Consider the following 22263-nt stretch of genomic DNA (forward strand, 5'->3'; position numbering starts at 1 on the left):
TCGATTCATGGGACACTGGCACCAGTACTGGGAAAAGAGGGAGCTGTTCCTCTGGGACCAGTGTCCTGGTGAATCAAGTAACTAGGGCTGTAGATGGGGCTTTTTAAACTAAATAGTAGGGGGAGGGTTCAGGTGAGGGGAAAGTTAAAGAGAAAGGACAAGGCAATAGTGCAGGGTAGCTATAGGGGTAATGATAACCAGAGTGTGACAGAAAGGGACAGAGCATACAAGCATAAGAGTGCACCAGCAAATAGGGTCAGAGTAGGGAAAAATGGTAAAAAGACAAAATTAAAGGCTCTTTCTCTGAATGCACGCAGCATTCGTAACAAGATAGATGAATTGACGGCACAAATAGAAATAAATGGGTATGATCTGATAGCCATTACAGAGACGTGGCTGCAAGGTAACCAAGGCTGGGAACTGAATATTTGGGGATATTTGACATTTCGGAAGGATAGGCAGAAAGGAAAAGGAGGTGGGGTAGCTCTGTTAATAAAGGATGAGATCAGTACAGCAGTGAGAAATGATCTTGGCCCGGAAGATCAAGATCTAGAATTAGTTTGGGTGGAGATAATAAATAATAAGGGAAAGAAGTCACTGGTGGGAGTAGTCTATAGACCCCCTAACGGTAGCTACACTTTGGGGCAGAGTATAAATCAAGAAACAATGGGGGCTTCTAAGAAAGGTACTGCAATAATCGTGGGCGATTTTAATCATATAGATTGAACAAATCAAATTGGCAATAGTAGCCTTGAGGATGAGTTCATAGAATGTATTCAGGACAGTTTCTTAGAACAATACGTTGTGGATCAAACAGAGAACAGGCTATTTTAGATCTGGTAATGTGTAATGAGACAGGATTAATTAATGATCTCATAGTAAAGGATCCTCTAGGGAACATAACATGATAGAATTTAACATTCAGTTTGAGGGTGAGTAACTTGGGTCTGAAACTAGTGTCTTAAACTTAAATAAAGGCAATTACAAGGGTATGAAGCCAGAGTTGGCTAAAGTGGACTGGGAAAATAGATTAAAAGGTAAGACGGTAGATAAGCAGTGGCAGACTTTTAAGGAGATATTTCATAACTCTCAACAAAGGTATATTCCAGTGAGAAAGAAAGACACTACAAGATGGATGAACCATCCATGGCTAACAAAGGAAGTTAAGGAGTGTATTAAATTGAAAGAAAAGGCATACAATGTTGCGAAGATTAGTGGTAGGCCAGAAGATTGGGAAATTTTTAGAAACTTGCAAAGGATGACTAAAAAAAATAATAGAGGGAGAAAATAGATTGAGAGTAAACTAGAAAGAAATATAAAAACGGACAGTAAGAGCTTCTACAAGTATATAAAAAGGAAGAGAATAGCTAAAGTAAACATTGGTCCCTTAGAGGATGAGGCTGGGGAATTAATAATGGGAAACAATGAAATGACAGAGACTTTGAACAAATATTTTGTATCTGCCTTCATGGTAGACACTAAAAGCATCCCAATAATAGTGGAAAATCAAGGGGCAAAAGGGAGGGAGGAACTTAAAACAATCACTATCACTAGAGGAAAAAGTACTAGGCAAACTAATGGGACTAAAGGCTGACAAGTCCCTTGAACCTGATGGCCTGCATCCTCGGGTCTTAAAAGAAGTGGCTGCAGAGATAGTGGATGCATTGGTTGTAATCTTCCAAAATTCCCTCGAATCTTGGATTGGAAAACCGCAAATGTAACGCACATATTCAAGAAAGGAGGGAGACAGAAAGCAGGAAACTATAGGCCATTTAGCCTAACATCTGTCATTGGGAAAATGCTGGAATCCATTATTAAGAACGTAATAGCAGGACATTTAGAAAATCATAAACAATCAAGCAGAGTCAATGTGGTTTTATGAAAGGGAAATCGTGTTTGACAAATTTATTAGAGTTCTTTGAGAATGTAATGAGCAGGGTGGATAAAGGGGAACGAGTAGATGTAGTGTATTTGGATTTCCAAAAGGCATTCGATAAGGTGCCATATAAAAGGTTACTGCACAAGATAAGAGCTCATGGTGTTGGGGGTAATATATTAGCATGGATAGAGAATTGGCTAACTAACAGAAAACAGAGAGTCGGATAAATGGGTCATTTTCAGGTTGGCAAACTAACTAGTGGGGTGCCACAGGGATCAGTGCTGGGGCCTCAACTATTTACAATCTATATTAATGACTTGGATGAAGGGACCGAGTGTACTGTAGCCACATTTGCTGACGATACAAAGATGGGTGGGAAAGCAAGTTGTGAGGAGGACACAGAGTCTGCAAAGGGATATAGATAGGCTAAGTGAGTGGGCAAGAATTTGGCAGATGGGGTATAATGTGGGAAAATGAGAGGTTATCCACTTTGGTAGGAAGAATAGAAAAGCAAAATATTATTTAAATGGAGAGAGACTATAGAATGCTGCGGTACAGAGGGTTCTGGGTGTCCTCGTACATGAAACACAAAAAGTTAACATGCAGGTACAGCAAGTAATTTGGAAGGCCTTTATTGCAAGGGGGCTGGAGTATAAAAGTAGGGAAGTCTTGCTACAACTGTACAAGGTGTTGGTGAGACCACGCCTAGAGTACTGTGTCCAGTTTTGGTCTCCTTATTTAAGGAGGGATATGCTTGCATTGGAGACAGTTCAGAGATTGTTCACACGGTTGATTCCTGGGATGAAGGGGTTGTCTTATGAGGAAAGGTTGAGCAGGTTGGGCCTAATCTCATTGGAGTTTAGAAAAATGAGAGGTGATCTTGTTGAAACATATAAGATTCTGAAGGGGCTTGACAAGGTAGATGCTGAGAGAATGTTTCCCCTCGTGGGGAATCTAGAACTAGGGGTCATAGTTTCAGAATAAGGTGTTGTCCATTTAAAACGTAGATGAGCAGAAATTTCTTCTCTCAGAGGGTCGGGAATCTTTGGAATTCTCTACCCCAGAGAGCTGTGGAGGCTGAGTCATTGAATATATTCAAAGCTGAGATAAACAGATTTTTGAACTACAGGGGACTCGAGGGTTATGGGGAGCGGGCAGGAAAGTGGAGTTGAGGCCAAGATCAGATCAGCCATGACCTTATTGAATGGCGGAGCAGGCGCAAGGGGCCGAATGGCCTACTCCTGCTCCTATTTCTTATGTTCTTATGTGTCAGTAGGCTACTCAATTGCAGAGGCCACCAAATCACTTGATGTTCAGACATGCATATTTCAAGAACCTAAGAAATTAGGAGCAGGTTTGGCCATACGGCCCATCATTCTATAAGATCATGGCTGAACTTCTGCATCAACTTCACTTTCCCACTCTATCTGCATATCCCTTAATTTCCCCTAGTGCCCAAAAGTCTATCAGTCTCGGTCTTGAAAATACTCATCGATTGAGTATCCACAGCTCTCTGACATAGAGAAATCCAAAAATTCACAACCCTTTGACTGAAGAAATTTCTCCTCGTCTCAGTCCTAAATGGCGGACCACTTATCCTAAGACTTGACCCCTAGTTCTTGACTCTCCAGCCAGGGGAAACAGCCTCTTAGCATCTACCCTGTCAGGCCCTCTACGAATCTTACACATTTCAATGAGATCACCTCTCATTCTTCTAAACGCCAGAGAATATAGGGCCATTCTACTTGATCTCTCCTCATAGGACAGCCCTCTCATCCCAGGATTCAAGCAGGGATTGCTGGACAGCTATCATAAATGGAAACCTGAGCTACCTCTCCCCTCCCTAACTTACTGAGCTAGCTAATTGTAAGACCCTCCTACTGCCTCCTGGCTGATATCAGCTAACTCAGCACAGGATCAAACCTGAGACCTTCCCGCTTATACTCATAAAAACAACTGAGCTGTCAGAGGAGCAAAAGTACTCCTTTTTAATATCAGTAATTTTTATTATAAAGTTGCTAGAGTCGTTTTTAACTACTGTATTGGCAGAGAACAGGCAGGCAGCGGGTGGAGCGTTTTTGCCGGTGGGAAGCCTGAGTCATTTAGCAATCCGTTTCCATTTCCATTTCGCTGGCAAGCTGCGGGTGCTAAATGGGCAGCCCACTGCAAGCATAGAGTCTGCCATTTGGCCCAACTGGTCTATGTTGGCATTTATGCTCCACACAAGCATCCTCCCTCTCTTCATCTAACCCTTTCAGCATATCCTTCTATTCCTTTCTCCCTCCCTACCCTGCACTATTGCCTTGTCCTTTCTCTTTAACTTTCTAAGTTTCCCCTCTCCTGAACCCTCCTCCCACTCCTGCTGCTCCTGGCCTACAAGCAATTCTATAAAAAGCACTTAGCTGCTGGATCCGGGTGCTCGCTTCCCTTTAGTTGCCAGGTTTCCTGAACTCTGGGGAAACCCAGCCGGCCAGCGTTAAATTCAAATGGCTGCCAACATATTATAATCACGGACCTGCTTCTCCAGAGCCGGTTACTCAGACACTCCCAGAGCTGCCGCGTTTCAAATGGAAATAGGCACGATTGCGCCGGGTTGGGGTCGGGATTTGCTGATTTAACCCCTCCCTCCTGTTGCGGGGGTGGTAAAAAAAAAAATCACCCCCTAGATAATTCCTGGGCCATTTTGTGACCAGCCTCCAGCGGTCCCTTTAAGGAGCGCTGGTTAGGCCACTCACCACCCGGTACAAATGTGTGAAGCCTGTGCAGCGCATGCTTTGCACATTTGTACCTCAAAATTGCAGTTCGGATCCTATGTACATCATTAGCATCATTTAATGAGGCTCCCGCCTGATTAAGGGACGCCCTTGTATAAAACCTGGGCATGATTGGAGCAGGAATGAGGCGGTAAGTGTGGCACTCCAATTAAAATCTGTCTGTTAAATGTCTTTTTGAGTTCTGTGATCTATAACTTTTTTGAGAAACCAAGAGGGATGATTGGTTTCGGAGTGATACAGAATTCTTTGATAACAAATTTCCTTTAATAAGAATGTTTAAAAAAAAAGACTACAGTAAAAAAAAACTACAGTTTATAGATGTTTCAATAGAGACTTTCATCTGGAAATGGGACGCTGCATTTTATTAAGGCTGTTCAGCACTGCTTTTCACTTGCAAGGCATGAGATGTTCAAAAAAGTCAAGGTTACATTAAATTGTCATTCATTTTAATGCCATTTTGCTTAAATGGATGACATGGACAGGACAGTGAAATGGGTGCAAGCATGGCAGATGAAGTTCAATGCGGAGAAGTGTGAAGTAATGCACTTTGGAAGGACTAATATGGAAAGCCAGCATACTATAAATGCCAAGATTTTGACAAGTGTAGATGAGCAGAGAGACCTCGGTGTCCATTTACACAAATCCTTAAAGGTGGCAGGGCAAGTTGATAAAATGGTTAAAAAAGCACTTGGGTTTGTGAATAGAGGCATAGAATATAAGAGCAAAGTAATCATGCTAGAACTTTATAAATCACTGGTTAAGCCTGGAGATTCTGGACAATTTTGGGCACCACACTTCAGGAAAGATGTAAAGGCCTTGGGAAGGGTACAGAGGAGGTTTACCGGGATGTTACCAAGGATGAGGGACTTCAATTATGAGGAAAGGTTATAAAAGTTAGGACTGTTCTCCTTGGAACAGAGAAGGTTAAGAGGTAACCTAATAGAGGTTTTCAAGAACATAAGAAATAGGAGCAGAAGTAGGCCATATGGCCCCTCGAGCCTGCTCCGCCAGTCAATAAAATCATGGCTGATTATCGACTTCAACTCCACTTTCCCGCCCGATCTCCATATCTCTTGATTCCCCTAGAGTCCAAAAATCTATCCATCTCAGCCTTGAATATACTCAAAGACTCAGCATTCACAGCCGCTGGGGCAGAGAATTCCAAAGATTCACAACCCTCTGAGTGAAGAAATTCCTCCTCATCTCGTTCTTAAATGGCCGACCCCTTATCCTGAGACTATGCCCCCTAGTTCTAGACCCAGCCAGGGGAAACAACCTCTCCACATCTACCCTGTCAATCCCCTTCAGAATCTTGTATGTTTCAATGAGATCACCTCATTCTTCTAAACTCCGGAGAGTATAGGCCCATTCTACACAATCTCTCATCATAAGACAGCCCTCTCATCCCAGGAATCAATCTAGTGAACCTTTGTTGCACCGCCTCCAAGGCAAGTATATCCTTCCTTAGATAAGGAGACCAAAACTGTGCACAGTACTCCAGGTGTGGTCTCACCAAGATGATGAGAGGTTTTGATCGAGTAGATGGAGAAAAACTATTTCCTCTGGCGAGTGGGTCAATAACCAGAGGTCATAGATTTAAAATCATTGGCAAAAGATCTAGAGGGAAGCTGAGGAGAATTTTTTTCGCTCGGCGAGTTGTTGGGATCTGGAACGCTCTATCTGAAAAGATGGTGCAAGCTGATTCCATAAATAATATTAAAAGGGAGTTGGACAGGTACTTGATGAGGAATTTACAGGGTTATTGACAAAAAGCGGACGGTGTGGGACTAAGCACGACTGCTCTTTCAAAGAGCCAGTACAGGCACGATGGGCTGAATGGCCTCCTGTGCTGTAAGTTTTACTATGATTCTATATTTCAATCAGCAACAAAATAAGAAAATAGAAATTAACTAAAATAATAATAATAAGTCTGTGTAACCTTTTGATTTTTATAGGGACCTTATGATGAAACTTCCTTTTACTGTCATTTTGGGAAAATATAAACATTTACAATTTAACGATAATTTTTTAATAGAATGTTTCTGTGTTTCCTCTGATCTATGGAGTACAGATATAAATACATAAGTAAATAAAAAATAAAGTTTGAAAATAACAGATGAAGCTACATAAAATGAGTTGGGATGGAGGTATCTAGATTTTTTTTTTTAAATGCCTTTCATATTTCAAATATTTTTATGCACGAAGGCTGAATCTGCATTGCTGTAAAGCAGTCAAATATGGAGTAAAGCCTTTATGCAATAGAAATTTGCTTAGGTCCGGGTTGTGCTTCAAAATAATTATATCCGTATGGAACAATAACAACAACAACTTGTATTTATATAGCGCCTGTAACGTAGTAAAACGTTACAAGGCGCTGCAAGGAGTATTTTAAGATAAAAAATTTGACACCGATCCACATAAGGATAAATTAGGGCAGGTGACCAAAAGCTTGGTCAAAGAGGTAGGTTTTAAGGAGCGTCTTAAAGAAGGAAAGAGAGGTAGCGAGGCGGACAGGTTTAGGCAGGGAATTCCAGAGTTTAGGGCCTAGACAATAGAAGGCACGGCCACCAAAGGTTGAGCGATTATAATCAGGGATTCTCAAGAGAGCAGAATTAGAGGAGTGCAGATATCTCCGGGGTGGGGGGGGGGTAGCTGGTTGTGGGTCTAAAGGAGATTACAGAGATAGGAAGGGGCGAGGCCATGGAGGGATTTGAAAATTTTGAAATCAAGGCGCTGCTTAACCGGGAGTCAATGTAGGTCAGCGAGCACAGGGGTGGTGGGCGAATGGGACTTGGTGTGAGTTAGGTCACGGGCAGCTGAGTTTTGGATGACCTCCAGTTTACGTAGGGTGGAATGTGGGAGGCCAGCCAGGAGCGCGTTGGAATAGTCAAGTCTAGAGGTAACAAAGGCATGGATGAGGGTTTCAGCAGCGGATGAGCTGAGGCAGGGGCGGAGACGGGGCGATGTTACGGAGGTGGAAGTAGCCGGTCTTTGTTATGCTGCAGCTATGTGGTCGGAAGCTCATTTCAGGGTCAAGTATAACACCAAGGTTGCAAAAACTGACCTTTATTTTCTTGGAATAAAAACAGAAAATGTTGGAAATACTCAGCAGGTCAGGTAGCATTACCACTAGCGCCTGTACAATAACTTGCTATTATTCAGTAAAGATGCTACAAAATAGTGAGGTTTACATCTTTATTAGACTAATATCCATTCCTTTTTAAAAGCTATTTTGGATTCTGCTTCCATCACTGTTCCTGCAGGACATGCCCTAATAACCCTCTGCATAAAAAAAATTCTCCTGACCTCTCCCTTCATTCTTATGATAATCTTAAATTTCTGCTCTTGAGTTACTGACTCACTGACCAGTGGAAATAGTTTTACGCAACTTACCTTACCAAAACCTCTCATGATTGTGAACACCTCCATCTTAAACTTCTTTGTTCTAACAAGAATGCCAGTTTCTTTAGTCTCTCCTTATAACTAAAGCTTCTGATCCCTGGTGTTATCTTAGTCAATTTCCCTGGGCTTGTTCTATCTTCCTTTTTATATATAGGAATCACGTTAGCTGTCCGCCAGTCCTCTGGCACTAAGTGTAGTATTCCCTTTTCTAATTAATTAATATATATATATATGTAATAAATCACCCCTGTGCTTGCTAACCTACTTTGGCTCCCAGTCTGGCGACATCTTGAATTTAAAAATTCTCATCCTGGTTTATAAATCCCTCCTTGGCCTCACCCCTCCCTACAACCCTCCAAGATCTCTGCACTCCTCCAATTTTGGCCTCTTGCGCATCCCCGATTTCCTTCGTTCCACCATTGGCAGCCATGCCTTCAGCAGCCTAGGACCTAAGCTTTGGAATGCCCTCCCTAAACCTCTCCACCTCTCTATCCTCCTTTAAGACGCTTCTAAAAACCTACCTCTTTGTCTAAGCTTTTGGTCACCTGTCCTAATATCTCTATGTGGCTCATTATCAAATTTTGTTTGATAACACTCCTGTGAAGCACCTTGGGATGCTTTACTACATTAAAGGCGCTATATAAATGCAAGTTGTTGTTATACTATAGCACATACAAGTCTTCAACAGCATAGAAGCTGGTTTCTTCAAGTTCTTGTAGATTTTATTACATCTGGGAGTCTAATAAGTATACCTCTTGTTGATGCTGTGTTCAGTATTCTGACCCAAACTACATTAAATGGCACTTAATTATGAGTCTATCTTTTATTCGGATTTACAATGTTATTTGCATGGTACAAGAGATTATTTACATAGTTCATCTGTAATTCTTTTCTTTAATCTATTTTGCAGAAGTTCCTGTGACTGTCACCATTCCTCTGTCTAATGTCACTGTAACTAATGGGGAATCTGGCAAACTAGAATGTGAATTTTCCACTGAATGCATTAATGCAACATGGCTAAAGAATGATCAGCATATTGAAACAAGCAGCAAGTATGAGATCATTTCTGACAAAAAGAAACACTATCTGATTATTCACAATTGCAGTGCTGAGGATGAAGGGCGATACACCTGTATGGTGTCCTCAGACACGAAAACATCTGCTGAAGTCTGTTTGGATGGTAAATCACAATTTTACTCTGCTTTTTTGCACATACGAACATTTTTCAATCAGTTTCACAGTGAAACATTTCAAAGTCTTACCTGGGGGAAATCCTTTGAATGGAAACCTTCATATATACCGGGTTTGACAGTGCAGTGTTCATAGTGCTGGACTACCAACTCGTGAAGTTGAGAGTTCAAATATCCCCATGGCAAGTTATGAAATTTAATTCAATAAATCTGGCTATTTGTGAGCTGGCACCAGGAACAAAATGACAATGAAAGCAGCTGAATTGTTGTAAAACCCCAATTGGTTCACTAATGTCCTTCAGGGAAGGAAACTGCCACCCTTAAGTGGTTTGGCCTGCATGTGACTTGTCCAAAATATGGTTGGCTCTGCCCTTTGTAGTGGCTTAGCAAGCCACTGGGTTGTACAACAATTACTAAAATAATCCGCTACCTTAACATCATTACTGTAACACAAGGGGCTGGATTTTGTCAATGGAGGCGACTTGGAGGCAGGACTGCTGCTTGTCGTGTCAATGGCCCGCCTCCATCCTCGCCTGATCATTCAGAGGGATTTTCCCCTGATTGAGCTTGTTAAGCCTGCTCTGCGGGCTCAGCAAGCCAATTAAGGAAGAAGTCACTGACAGATCACGTCAACGTCAGACGTGATCTATCTGTCAAGACTTCTTGAAAGAAGAAATGACAGCTGTCAAACACTGACACTCTCTTTAGTTTGATTAGTTTTTGTGGTGAGGACTGAAAAAACATTGTAAAAAAGTAAATTTCAGATGTCTGATGGATCGGAGGGTCCATCAGCCATTACCTGAAATTGACACGGTGGATGTCCGCTCTCCCAATCCAGCACGGCTAAAGGCTATAGATGTAAAAAAAAGGTAAGTGAACACCTTTTTAAACTTATCACTCACCTTGCATACTTGCCACTCCACACTTGCACCCATCACTCACCTCTACACCTTACTTCCAGGTGCCTCCGACCGCCGCAGACCTCCTCCACGTCTCCTCCAACCCGGTGGGGTTCTCCGAGGTCGGGAAGCCTTCACCTGTGAAGGTAACATGGCACTAATCCCTTTTTCTGCCTGTTAACTACCTGTTAACAGGCAGTTAAAAGGATTAAAAGCCTTTCCCACCTCCAGGAGACGGGACCCGATGCTGCATATCCTCCCGCCTCCTGGGAAAAGGGCACGGATGCGGGATGGGGGTGGGTATGCCACCCGCCCCCAATTTCTCCGATTTTACGTGCTGTCCCGCCTCCATGCCCTCCTCCTCGGGGCTTGGAAAATCGAGCCCAAGGTCTCACCAGTGTCACCCACATCATGAGAACAAATAAAAAAACATTTTAGATTTTCCCATTTTTATAATACATTTTTCTGTTTTCATCAAGTCGCAAAAGAGACATAATTATAATACAGATGAGATCTTCATACCGTGGGTTTAAATGAAGCCCAAACTTGATGGCATGAAAGTTTCCTTACTTTAGCGGCAGTAAGGCTTAAAATGAGATGAATCTACTTGGTCTTGACCCAGCTCATAAAAGTCCTACAGCACAAGGTTGAAAATAATTCAGAATAAAAACATAAGAAATAGGAGCAGGAATAGGCCACTTGGCCCCTCGAGCCTGCTCCGCCATTCAATAAGATCATGGCTGATCTTGGACTCAAAGCCACTTCCCTGCCCGCTCCCCATAACCCTTCACTCCCTTATCTTGCAAAAATCTGTTTATCTCCACCTTAAATGTATTTAATGACCCAGCCTCCACGGCTCTCTGGGGCAGAGAATTCCACAAATTTACGACCCTCTGAGAGAAGAAATTCCTCCTCATCTCAGTTCTAAAAGGGCGACCCTTTATTCTGACACTATGCCCCCGAGTTCTAGATTCCCCCACGAGTGGAATACATTCTCTCTGCATCCACCTTGTCAAGCCACCTCAGTATCTTACATGTTTCAATAAGATCACCTCTCATTCTTCTAAATTCCAATGAGTATATGCCCAGCCTGCTCAACCTTTCTTCATAAGTCAACCCCCTCATCTCAGCAATTAACCTAGTGAATCGTCTCTGAACTGTCTCCAATGCAAGTATATCCTTCCTTAAATAAGGAGACCAAAACTGTACGCAGTACTCAAGGTGCGGTCTCACCAATACCCTGTACAGATGTAGCAGGACTTCACTGCTTCTATACTCCAACCCCCTTGAAATAAAGGCCTTATTGATTACTTGCTGTTACCTGCATGCTAACTTTTTGTGTTTCATGCATAAGGACCCCTGGGTCCCTCTGAACTGTAGCATTTTGTAATCTCTCTACATTTAAATAATAATTTGCTTTTTTATTTTTCCTGCCAAAGTGGATAACCTCGCACTTTCCCAAATTATACTCCATCTGCCAAATGTTTGCCCACTCACTTAGCCTGTCTATATCCCTTTGCAGATTCTTTGGGCAGGATTTTCATTGGGCCGTGGAGGTGGGATTGGAGGCGTGTGGGGGTTAAAATCCCGAAATCGGGGGGCAGAAACCCATCCCGCCCCGAACCCGCCTCCATGCCAGTTTCAAAGGAGGCGGGTACCCGACACGCACTGGGACCCGCCTCCCCGAGGTGGGAAAGGGATTAGTGCCAATTAACTGCCTGTTAACAGGCAGTTTTTAGCCTAATCCCTATTTTCATTGGTGAAATGTGGGATTCCCGACGGCTCCAAACCACGCCAAGTTAGCGAGGCGGGCCGTCGGGATGAAAGGCTTGGAGGGGTCGAGGTGTCCGGTATTCAGGTGAGTGATGGGTGCATGAGTGCAGAGGTAAGTGTGTTTGGTGTGTGTAAAGTGTTTAAAGAAGTTTTACTTACATGTACTTACCTTTACAGCCTTCCTTCCTTCAGGCCTCGGGAGTCCCTCATCTCACCGGCTCAGAAACCAGAATGGCTGCGAGCTGTCAAAAATTGCAGCATTCAGCTTTCTGTTCCGGGGAGATCTCTAAATCAGCCTGAGAGGAAGGAATTAACCTGGAGTACAGATTGTCAGTGTTTGACAGCTTCAAACAGCTGTGAAACGCTGATATTTCATCTGTCAAAAGGTCTTGACAGATGAAATATCAATCTGTGACGTCACCTGTTGCCGGGTGGCCCTTAATTGGCCTGCTGAGCCCGCTGGGCGGGCTCAACAAGGTCAATCAAGTCAAAATCGCGTGGGTTGGCTAGAACTCGATGGAGGCGGGACTACAACCCCATATGTTCCGAACTTAGTCGTGAGTCTACTATGCAGTACCTTATCGCAGGCTTTTCCAAACCCAAATATATTAAGCCTGCTACATTACCCTGACCTACTCTTTCTGTTACTTCTTCAAAGTATTCAATAAGGTTGGCCAAGTGTGACCTTCGCTTTTGGAATCCGCGCTGACTACTCTTTATGATATTTTTAGTTTCTAGATATTTTTCTATTAAATCTTTGGTTAAGGATTCCATGATAACATTAGAAATAGGAGCAGGAGTAGGCCATTCGGCCCTTCGAGCCTGTTCCGCCATTCAATAAGATCATGGCTGAACTTTTACATCAACTCCACTTTCCCGCCCTATCCCCATAGCCCTTCATTCCCTTAGTACCCAAAAATCTATCGATCTCAGTCTTGAATATACTCAACAACTTGGCATCCACAACCCTCTGGAGTAGAGAATTCCAAAGATTCACAACCCTCTGAGTGAAGACATTTCTCCTCATCTCAGTCCTAAATGGCCAACTCCTTATTCTGAGACAGTGACCCCTAGTTCTAGATTCCATAGCCAGGGGAAACATCCTCCCAGCCTCAACCATCAAATCAAATCAAATCAAATCAACTTTTATTGTCATTGTTAGTGCACAAGTGCAGTACAACGAAATGTAGGCTTGCGGCTCCCGAGAGTGTACAATTTGGATTAGGACACTTAAACATTTCAACATACATTTGTACATATATATTAGCATAAATATGACCATAATAAAGTGCATCGGCAGATGTGCAGGCTTTAGTGTTTATTTGTGGAGTTCAGTAGGATGACAGCCCTGGGAAAGAAGCTGTTCCTAAATCTGGTCGTACGGCTGCGAATGCATCTGTAGCGTCTTCCAGATGGTAGGAGGGTGAACAGACTGTGGCTGGGGTGGGTAGGGTCTTTGATGATGGACCGTGCCCTCCGTAGGCAGCGTTTCTGATATATATGTTCTATGGTCGGTAGCCGGGTGCCGGTAATGCATTGGGCAGTTTTGACTACCCGCTGCAGGGCTTTCCGGTCATGGGAGCTACAGCTGCCGTACCATACCGTGATACAGTTTGTCAGGATGCTCTCTATAGTGCAGCGGTAGAAGTTAGAGAGGATCGGGGGTGACAGATTACAACCCCTCAGCCTCCTCAAGAAATATAGGCGCTGCTGGGCCTTCTTCACCAGAGAGGAGGTGTTGAGGGACCAGGAGAGGTCTTCCGTGATGTGGACTCCGAGGAACTTAAAGCTGGCCTGTCAAGTCCCTTAAGAATTTTATGTTTTAATGAAATCACCTCTCATTCTTCTAAACTCCAGGGAATATAGACTACTCAATCTCTCCTCATAGGACAATTCCCCCCCCCCCCAATCCCAGGAATCAGTCTAGTGAACCTTTGTTTGCACTCCCTCTAAGACAAATCTTTCCTTCCTGAGGTAAGGAGACCAAAACTGTACACAGTACTCCAGGTGTTGTCTCACCAAAGCCCTATATAATTGCAGCAGACGACTTTATTCTTATACTCCAATCCTTTTGTAATAAAGGCTAACATATCATTTGTTTTACCTGCATGTTAACTTTATGTGATCCGTGTACAAGGACACTGTAAGGGTTGGGGCTTCTTTAAACTGGTTTAAAGTAATTTTCCTGGTCTTGCAGCCTTTGCCTGCACATCAGACCAATTCCAATAAACCAATTTTAAAACAGCGGTTCGAATCGCTACCCCACCTTCCAGTTCTGACTGCAGGGCTTATAATTATTGATATTAAAACAGACACGTAGTTTGGATGAGAGAAAAAAATCAAGTTTTACTAACTAAAAGAAACTATAATCAAAATATCAAACTATACCACACGAACACAGTAATTACAGTAAAACTATATAACGGGGTTGCAGGCGGCATAAACGAGGGATACAATGGCTACAATGTTATTTAAACAATCTTAGCAATTCCCTTAAATCACCACCCCAAACTCCTTAACTAGGTTGCTTTGCTGAGGAGTCAGAACACTCTGCTCACCTATGGTCCAGCGAAGTAAGAGAGAGAGATAGCTTCTCAGCCGCTATCTTTATACCTGGTGAGGCCCCTGCCGTTCTGCCTTGCAAGGGCTGTGTGCAAAATTCCCCACCCAAAGGGTCCAATACACAAGAGAAAGCTGTGATTGGCTAACTCAAAGTGGTTAGACTGGGTTAATGTGTCTTCCGGAGCTCCCTGGGCTGAAACAAAGAGAATGCAACAGCCCTATTGTCCAGTGCTGGGTGATTTAAAACCCATTCAAATCTTAAACGTTTCCCATTCAAGATACAAAAGTCTCTTCTGCAGTTTAGATGTATCCACTCAATATACAAACAAATGCTAATAGCATTCAGTTGCTTTGTAAACAAAGTATTGTCCTTTGTCTTCATTGAACCTTACTTCCAGACACACAAAGCTGCATTCCAAACCTCTTTTGTCTTCGGCCATGTGCTGTGACAGCCATTTTTATCCCTGGAAATTTAAAAGCACAACGCCCAGGGATTCTTTAATCAAAAAAATGAATCTTCAGAACTGTAAATTATTGCGAATTCTTACAACACCCAGGCCCCTCTGAATATCAATATTTCCCAATCTCTCACCATTTAAAAAATATTCTGTTTTTCTATTTTTCCTACCAAAGTGGATAACTTCACATTTCTCCACATTATATTCTATCTACCATGTTCTTGTCCATATTCTTCCTACCACTGACTTTAAGCTGATTGATCTATAGTTCCCTGGGCTTGTTCTATCTTCCTTTTTATATCGGAATCATGTTAGCTGTCCGCCAGTCCTCTGGCGCCAAGTGTAGTATTCCCTTTTCTAATTAATTTATATATATATATATGTAATAAATCACCCCTGTGCTTGCTAACCTACTTTGGCTCCCGGTCTGGCGACATCTTGATTTTTAAAATTCTCATCCCGGTTTATAAATCCCTCCTTGGCCTCACCCCTCCCTACAACCCTCCAAGATCTCTGCGCTCCTCCAATTTTGGCCTCTTGTGCATCCCCGATTTCCTTCGTTCCACCATTGGCAGCCATGCCTTCAGCAGCCTAGGACCTAAGCTTTGGAATGCCCTCCCTAAACCTCTCCACCTCTCTATCCTCCTTTAAGACGCTTCTAAAAACCTACCTCTTTGTCTAAGCTTTTGGTCACCTGTCCTAATATCTCTATGTGGCTCATTATCAAATTTTGTTTGATAACACTCCTGTGAAGCACCTTGGGATGCTTTACTACATTAAAGGCACTATACAAATGCAAGTTGTTGTTATACTATAGCACATACAAGTCTTCAACAGCATAGAAGCTGGCATCTTCAAGTTCTTGTAGATTTTATTACATCTGGGAGTCTAATAAGTATACCTCTTGTTGATGCTGTGTTCAGTATTCTGACCCAAACTACATTAAATGGCACTTAATTATGAGTCTATCTTTTATTCAGATGTACAATGTTATTTGCATGGTACAAGAGATTATTTACATAGTTCATCTGTAATTCTTTTCTTTAATCTATTTTGCAGAGGTTCCTGTGACTGTCACCATTCCTCTGTCTAATGTCACTGTAACTAATGGGGAATCTGGCAAACTAGAATGTGAATTTTCCACTGAATGCATTAATGCAACATGGCTAAAGAATGATCAGCATATTGAAACAAGCAGCAAGTATGAGATCATTTCTGACAAAAAGAAACACTATCTGATTATTCACAATTGCAGTGCTGAGGATGAAGGGCGATACACCTGTATGGTGTCCCCAGACACAAAAACATCTGCTGAAGTCTGTTTGGATGGTAAATCACAATTTTACTCTGCTTTTTTGCACATACTAACATTTTTCAATCAGTTTCACATTGAAACATTTCAAAGTCTTACCTGGGGGAAATCCTTTGAATGGAAACCTTCATATATACCGGGTTTGACAGTGCAGTGTTTATAGTGCTGGACTACCAACTCATGAAGTTGAGAGTTCAAATATCCCCATGGCAAGTTATGAAATTTAATTCAATAAATCTGGCTATTTGTGAGCTGGCACCAGGAACAAAATGACAATGAAAGCAGCTGAATTGTTGTAAAACCCCAATTGGTTCACTAATGTCCTTCAGGGAAGGAAACTGCCACCCTTAAGTGGTTTGGCCTGCATGTGACTTGTCCAAAATATGGTTGGCTCTGCCCTTTGAAGTGGCTTAGCAAGCCACTGGGTTGTACAACAATTACTAAAATAATCCGCTACCTTAACATCATTACTGTAACACAAGGGGCTGGATTTTGTCAATGGAGGCGACTTGGAGGCAGGACTGCTGCTTGTCGTGTCAATGGCCCGCCTCCATCCTCGCCTGATCATTCAGAGGGATTTTCCCCTGATTGAGCTTGTTAAGCCTGCTCTGCTGGCTCAGCAAGCCAATTAGGGAAGACGTCACTGACAGATCACGTCAACGTCAGACGTGCTATCTGTCAAGACTTCTTGAAAGAAGAAATGACAGCGTTTGACAGCTCTGTGAAGCTGTCAAACACTGACATTCTCTTTAGTTTGATTAGTTTTTGTGGTGAGGACTGAAAAAACATTGTAAAAAAGTAAATTTCAGATGTCTGATGGATCGGAGGGTCCATCAGCCATTACCTGAAATTGACAAGGTGGATGTCCGCTCTCCCAATCCAGCACGGTTAAAGGCTATAGAAGTATAAAAAGGTAAGTGAACACCTTTTTAAACTTATCACTCACCTTGCATACTTACCACTCCACACTTGCACCCATCACTCACCTCTACACCTTACTTCCAGGTGCCTCCGACCGCCGCAGACCTCCTCCACGTCTCCTCCAACCCGGTGGGGTTCTCCGAGGTCGGGAAGCCTTCACCTGTGAAGGTGAAATGGCACTAATCCCTTTTTCTGCCTGTTAACTACCTGTTAACAGGCAGTTAAAAGGATTAAAAGCCTTTTCCACCTCCAGGAGACGGGACCCGATGCTGCATATCCTCCCGCCTCCTGGCAAAAGGGCACGGAGGCGGGATGGGGGTGGGTATGCCACCCGCCCCCAATTTCTCCGATTTTACGTGCTGTCCCGCCTCCATGCCCTCCTCCTTGGGGCTTGGAAAATCGAGCCCAAGGTCTCACCAGTGTCACCCACATCATGAGAACAAATAAAAAACATTTTAGATTTTCCCATTTTTATAATACATTTTTCTGTTTTCATCAAGTCGCAAAAGAGACATAATTATAATACAGATGAGATCTTCATACCCTGGGTTTAAATGAAGCCCAAACCTGATGGCATGAAAGTTTCCTTACTTTAGTGGCAGTAAGGCTTAAAATGAGATTAATCTACTTGGTCTTGACCCAGCTCATAAAAGTCCTACAGCACAAGGTTGAAAATAATTCAGAATAAAAACATAAGAAATAGGAGCAGGAATAGGCCACGTGGCCCCTCGAGCCTGCTCCGCCATTCAATAAGATCATGGCTGATCTTGGGCTCAAAGCCGCTTCCCTGCCCGCTCCCCATAACCCTTCACTCCCTTATCTTGCAAAAATCTGTTTATCTCCACCTTAAATGTATTTAATGACCCAGCCTCCACGGCTCTCTGGGGCAGAGAATTCCACAGATTTACAATCCTCTGAGAGAAGAAATTCCTCCTCATCTCAGTTCTAAATGGGTGACCCTTTATTCTGAAACTATGCCCCCGAGTTCTAGATTCCCCCACGAGTGGAAACATTCTCTCTGCATCCACCTTGTCGAGCCCCCTCAGTATCTTATATGTTTCAATAAGATCACCTCTCATTCTTCTAAATTCCAATGAGTATAGGCCCGGCCTGCTCAACCTTTCCTCATAAGTCAACCCCATCATCTCAGCAATTAACCTAGTGAATCGTCTCTGAACTGCCTCCAATGCAAGTATATCCTTCCTTAAATAAGGAGACCAAAACTGTACACAGTACACAAGGTGCAGTCTCACCAATACCCTGTACAGTTGTAGCAGGACTTCACTGCTTCTATACTCCAACCCTCTTGAAATAAAGGCCAACATTCCATTTGCCTTTTTGATTACTTGCTGTTACCTGCATGCTAACTTTTTGTGTTTCATGCATAAGGACCCCTGGGTCCCTCTGAACTGTAGCATTTTGTAATCTCTCTACATTTAAATAATAATTTGCTTTTTTATTTTTCCTGCCAAAGTGGATAACCTCGCACTTTCCCAAATTATACTCCATCTGCCAAATGTTTGCCCACTCACTTAGCCTGTCTATATCCCTTTGCAGATTCTTTGGGCAGGATTTTCATTGGGCCGTGGAGGTGGGATTGGAGGCGTGTGGGGGTTAAAATCCCGAAATCGGGGGGCAGAAACCCATCCCGCCCCGAACCCGCCTCCATGCCAGTTTCAAAGGAGGCGGGTACCCGACACGCACTGGGACCCGCCTCCCCGAGGTGGGAAAGGGATTAGTGCCAATTAACTGCCTGTTAACAGGCAGTTTTTAGCCTAATCCCTATTTTCATTGGTGAAATGTGGGATTCCCGACGGCTCCAAACCACGCCAAGTTAGCGAGGCGGGCCGTCGGGATGAAGGGCTTGGAGGGGTCGAGGTGTCCGGTATTCAGGTGAGTGATGGGTGCATGAGTGCAGAGGTAAGTGTGTTTGGTGTGTGTAAAGTGTTTAAAGAAGTTTTACTTACATGTACTTACCTTTACAGCCTTCCTTCCTTCAGGTCTCGGGAGTCCCTCATCTCACCAGCTCAGAAAGCAGAATGGCTGCGAGCTGTCAAAAATTGCAGCATTCAGCTTTCTGTTCCGGGGAGATCTCTAAATCAGCCTGAGAGGAAGGAATTAACCTGGAGTACAGATTGTCAGTGTTTGACAGCTTCAAACACCTGTGAAACGCTGATATTTCATCTGTCAAAAGGTCTTGACAGATGAAATATCAATCTGTGACGTCACCTGTTGCCGGGTGGCCCTTAATTGGCCTGCTGAGCCCGCTGGGCGGGCTCAACAAGGTCAATCAAGTCAAAATCGCGTGGGTTGGCTAGAACTCGATGGAGGCGGGACTACAACCCCGAAAGTTGAAGTCCCGCCTCCTCAATGAAAATCCAGCCCTTTGAGTCCTGTGCACAACTTGCTTTCCCACCCATTTTTGAATCATCCGCAAACTTGGCTACATTACACTCGGTCCCTTCATCCAAGTCATTAATGTAAATTGTAAATAGTTGAGGCCCCAGCACCGATCCCTGTGGCACCCCACTAGTTACCATTTGCCAACCGGAAAATGACCCATTTATCCTGACTCTGCTTTTTGTTAGTTAGCCAATTCTCTATCCATGCTAATATATTACCCCCAACTCTGTGAGCTCTTATCTTATGCAATAAATGGTAGTCTTACTCACAGAAACTGCAACAATGGTTACGCTAGGAATTAGAACAATAAAGCAGTAGGAATTGGTTGTCTGAAGTTGGTGTTAATGCAAATTTTCAAGAAGGCAGTGACATTAACCCTGCACTTTATCTAATGCCAGAATGCTTGATCCTGTGCCTGGAAGCAAATAGTAGGGAATAGTTTAAGTTCTTAGCTCAGGCAACTCTCAGTTGATAACACAAAATTCACGAAAAGCTAATCAAAGAGAAAAAAAAATGAATGCCTTCTATATAACCAATTTGCACACTGAAAAAAATTCTGCATTGCCTTTCTGTGCAGAAAATGTTGGACGGTAATTTATGTCACTCTTTTTAAAGAAAACAAGAATCTTTATAGAAGGCTGTTCTTTTCGTATCTTCACACTCGTCGCTCGGAAATTAGTGTGAAATAATGGAAGGACTCTCAGGCTGATTAGCAGTCTGACCGGCTGCAATGTGGCAGCTTTCATGACCTTAACCATCTTTATACCAGCCAGTAGGGTGGTTAGGCCTAAAAGGCAGGAGGGTTTTATGGGCTCTTACAACCCATACAATGAAGGAGGGCCACCCACATCCACAAGATGCAGATATCACACTTAATGCCAACCCAAAATTCAGATCCAGAGCTCTAGTCTCAGCTCATCGGGACTGCCTGGAGCAGGGTATGAACCCTGGACCTTCTTACTGAGGGGTGGGAATGCTACCACTGAGCCAAAAGCTTGCTCCTTTATGGAAAGTTACTACATAGATAAATGGTAATCACTACCTAATAGTAATGCAAATATTGTTTGTTCTCTGGATGTGTAACATTGGTAAGGTCACATCCCTAGTTGCATGGAAAAGGTGCTGGTGGGCTGCCATATAGCTTAGTAATTTGTTTTAGCAGTGACTGGCTTGCTAGGTCACCAGATGGTATTAAGGGGGAAAAATTCAGTATCGCCCCATTTGGAGCGCCATTATCGGCCGTGCACAAAGTTTAGCACCTGGTGCTAATTATCGCCTCCGACGGCAAACTTGGCTTTTATCGCCCCTGGAGGTAATTGGAGCGCTAAATCAGGCGCTTCACACCTGTCTTAAGGCGCTAATGCCGAGGAGTGAGGCGCTACCTCAGAGCGCTGGCGAAGCAAGGAAGGGCAAATCAAAATAAACCTGCAAAGTGCTGCTCAGTACTCAAAACTCCTTCACACAGCATTGAATCTCTCCAGAAGTCAGTCTCTCTCTCTCTCTCTCAGAATGCGTGGTGCAAAAATGTCACCGACAAAAAAAGGCAGGAAGCGGTCGCCTTTAAATAGCGCTCCCCCAGTCCCTTTCTGACTGCAAAACGCTCCCCTCAACCTGTCGATGCTAGCGACAGGGGGCGCCACTCAATATCCGGTCCGGGGCGTTGCGCACTCGACTGACATCACGATCTGCCGGCGCGGGAGATCGTGGCGGTAGTGTTTAGCGCCGCCACAAAATGTCTAGTTAATTTCGCAAGCGGCGCAAACATCGCCGCGCCCGGGCGCTAGTTGCTTTGCGCCCCATTAGCGCTCTCTTAAGGCGCTAACGGGAGGCACAAACAACTGAATTTTTCCCCCTTAGAGTCTACCGCATTGCCAAAGGTGGTTGCCTCACTTCCCATAAGAACATGAGTGAACCTGTTCAGTTTTTACAACAATGTAGCAACTTTACTATTACAGGAAACTTTGTGCTATCCGGCACCCACGGGACCGAGCTGCTGCCGTTGCCTCAAAACTGCCGTACTCTCCAGAGTTAATGTTGAGAGATACGGAGATTCTTATCTCCGTATTTGACAACAAACACTGTTGCTTAGCAACAGCTTCTAAACACTCGGGTGTGGCCTGCAAGCTCTGTAGCTGAAGCTGTTGCTATAGCTACAGACCTTGCACAGCTTGACTGTTCAAACAAAGCAACAAAAAAACCCAAAAAGAATAAAAAACGGCTGCTGATTTTTGCCGGTGGCTCCAGATTGCCGGATAGCTCACCTCCGGATAGCACAAAGTTTCCTGTACTTTTGTTCCCTTGCAGCCAGCTCACAAAATCAGCTCTGGTAGGATTTGAACTCGTAACCTCTGAGCTGCTAGTCTTGTGCCATAACCATTTTGCTATTATACCTGCCTGCCACCATTTTTAGTTATAGCTATAACATTTTGGGTAATGGCAAGCAGTTGTGTGGTTCTTACGAGCAAGGGGGGGTGGGGGGGAAGTCAATGAACAAGTCAACCCATCAATCCTGTTCACCTCCACGTGGCTAATTACAGTGACACATTGACAAAGGTCACTTGGCCTCTTTAGTAAATGGTACACACCCCATGGGAGTAACCTAAGAGTCTGAGATAACAAGTTGAATAATGTAGAAGGGAAGAAAATAACCTAAAATCTTATACTAAGATAACAAAAATGTTCATGTGAAA

At 43.5% G+C, this 22263-nt stretch overlaps 1 protein-coding gene across 3 annotated transcripts in view; it reads left to right on the plus strand.

Annotated features, from left to right (window-relative positions):
- The window catches only part of obscnb (obscurin, cytoskeletal calmodulin and titin-interacting RhoGEF b), a 656492-nt gene that overhangs the window by 379234 nt on the left and 254995 nt on the right, over window positions 1–22263 (plus strand). For 2 of the 3 annotated variants that reach the window (XM_085987453.1, XM_085987451.1), the window contains 2 exons: window positions 8966–9235; window positions 15997–16266. In XM_085987453.1, the coding sequence (XP_085843579.1) occupies window positions 8966–9235; window positions 15997–16266 (540 nt within the window). The remainder of the gene's footprint in view (window positions 1–8965; window positions 9236–15996; window positions 16267–22263) is intronic. The other variant, XM_085987452.1, reaches the window with a different exon arrangement.

This window comes from Somniosus microcephalus, chromosome 5, assembly GCF_052327205.1.
Source record: "Somniosus microcephalus isolate GS21.2 chromosome 5, FLI_Smic_1.0, whole genome shotgun sequence".
In the NCBI taxonomy this organism is placed as follows: Eukaryota; Metazoa; Chordata; class Chondrichthyes; order Squaliformes; family Somniosidae; genus Somniosus; species Somniosus microcephalus.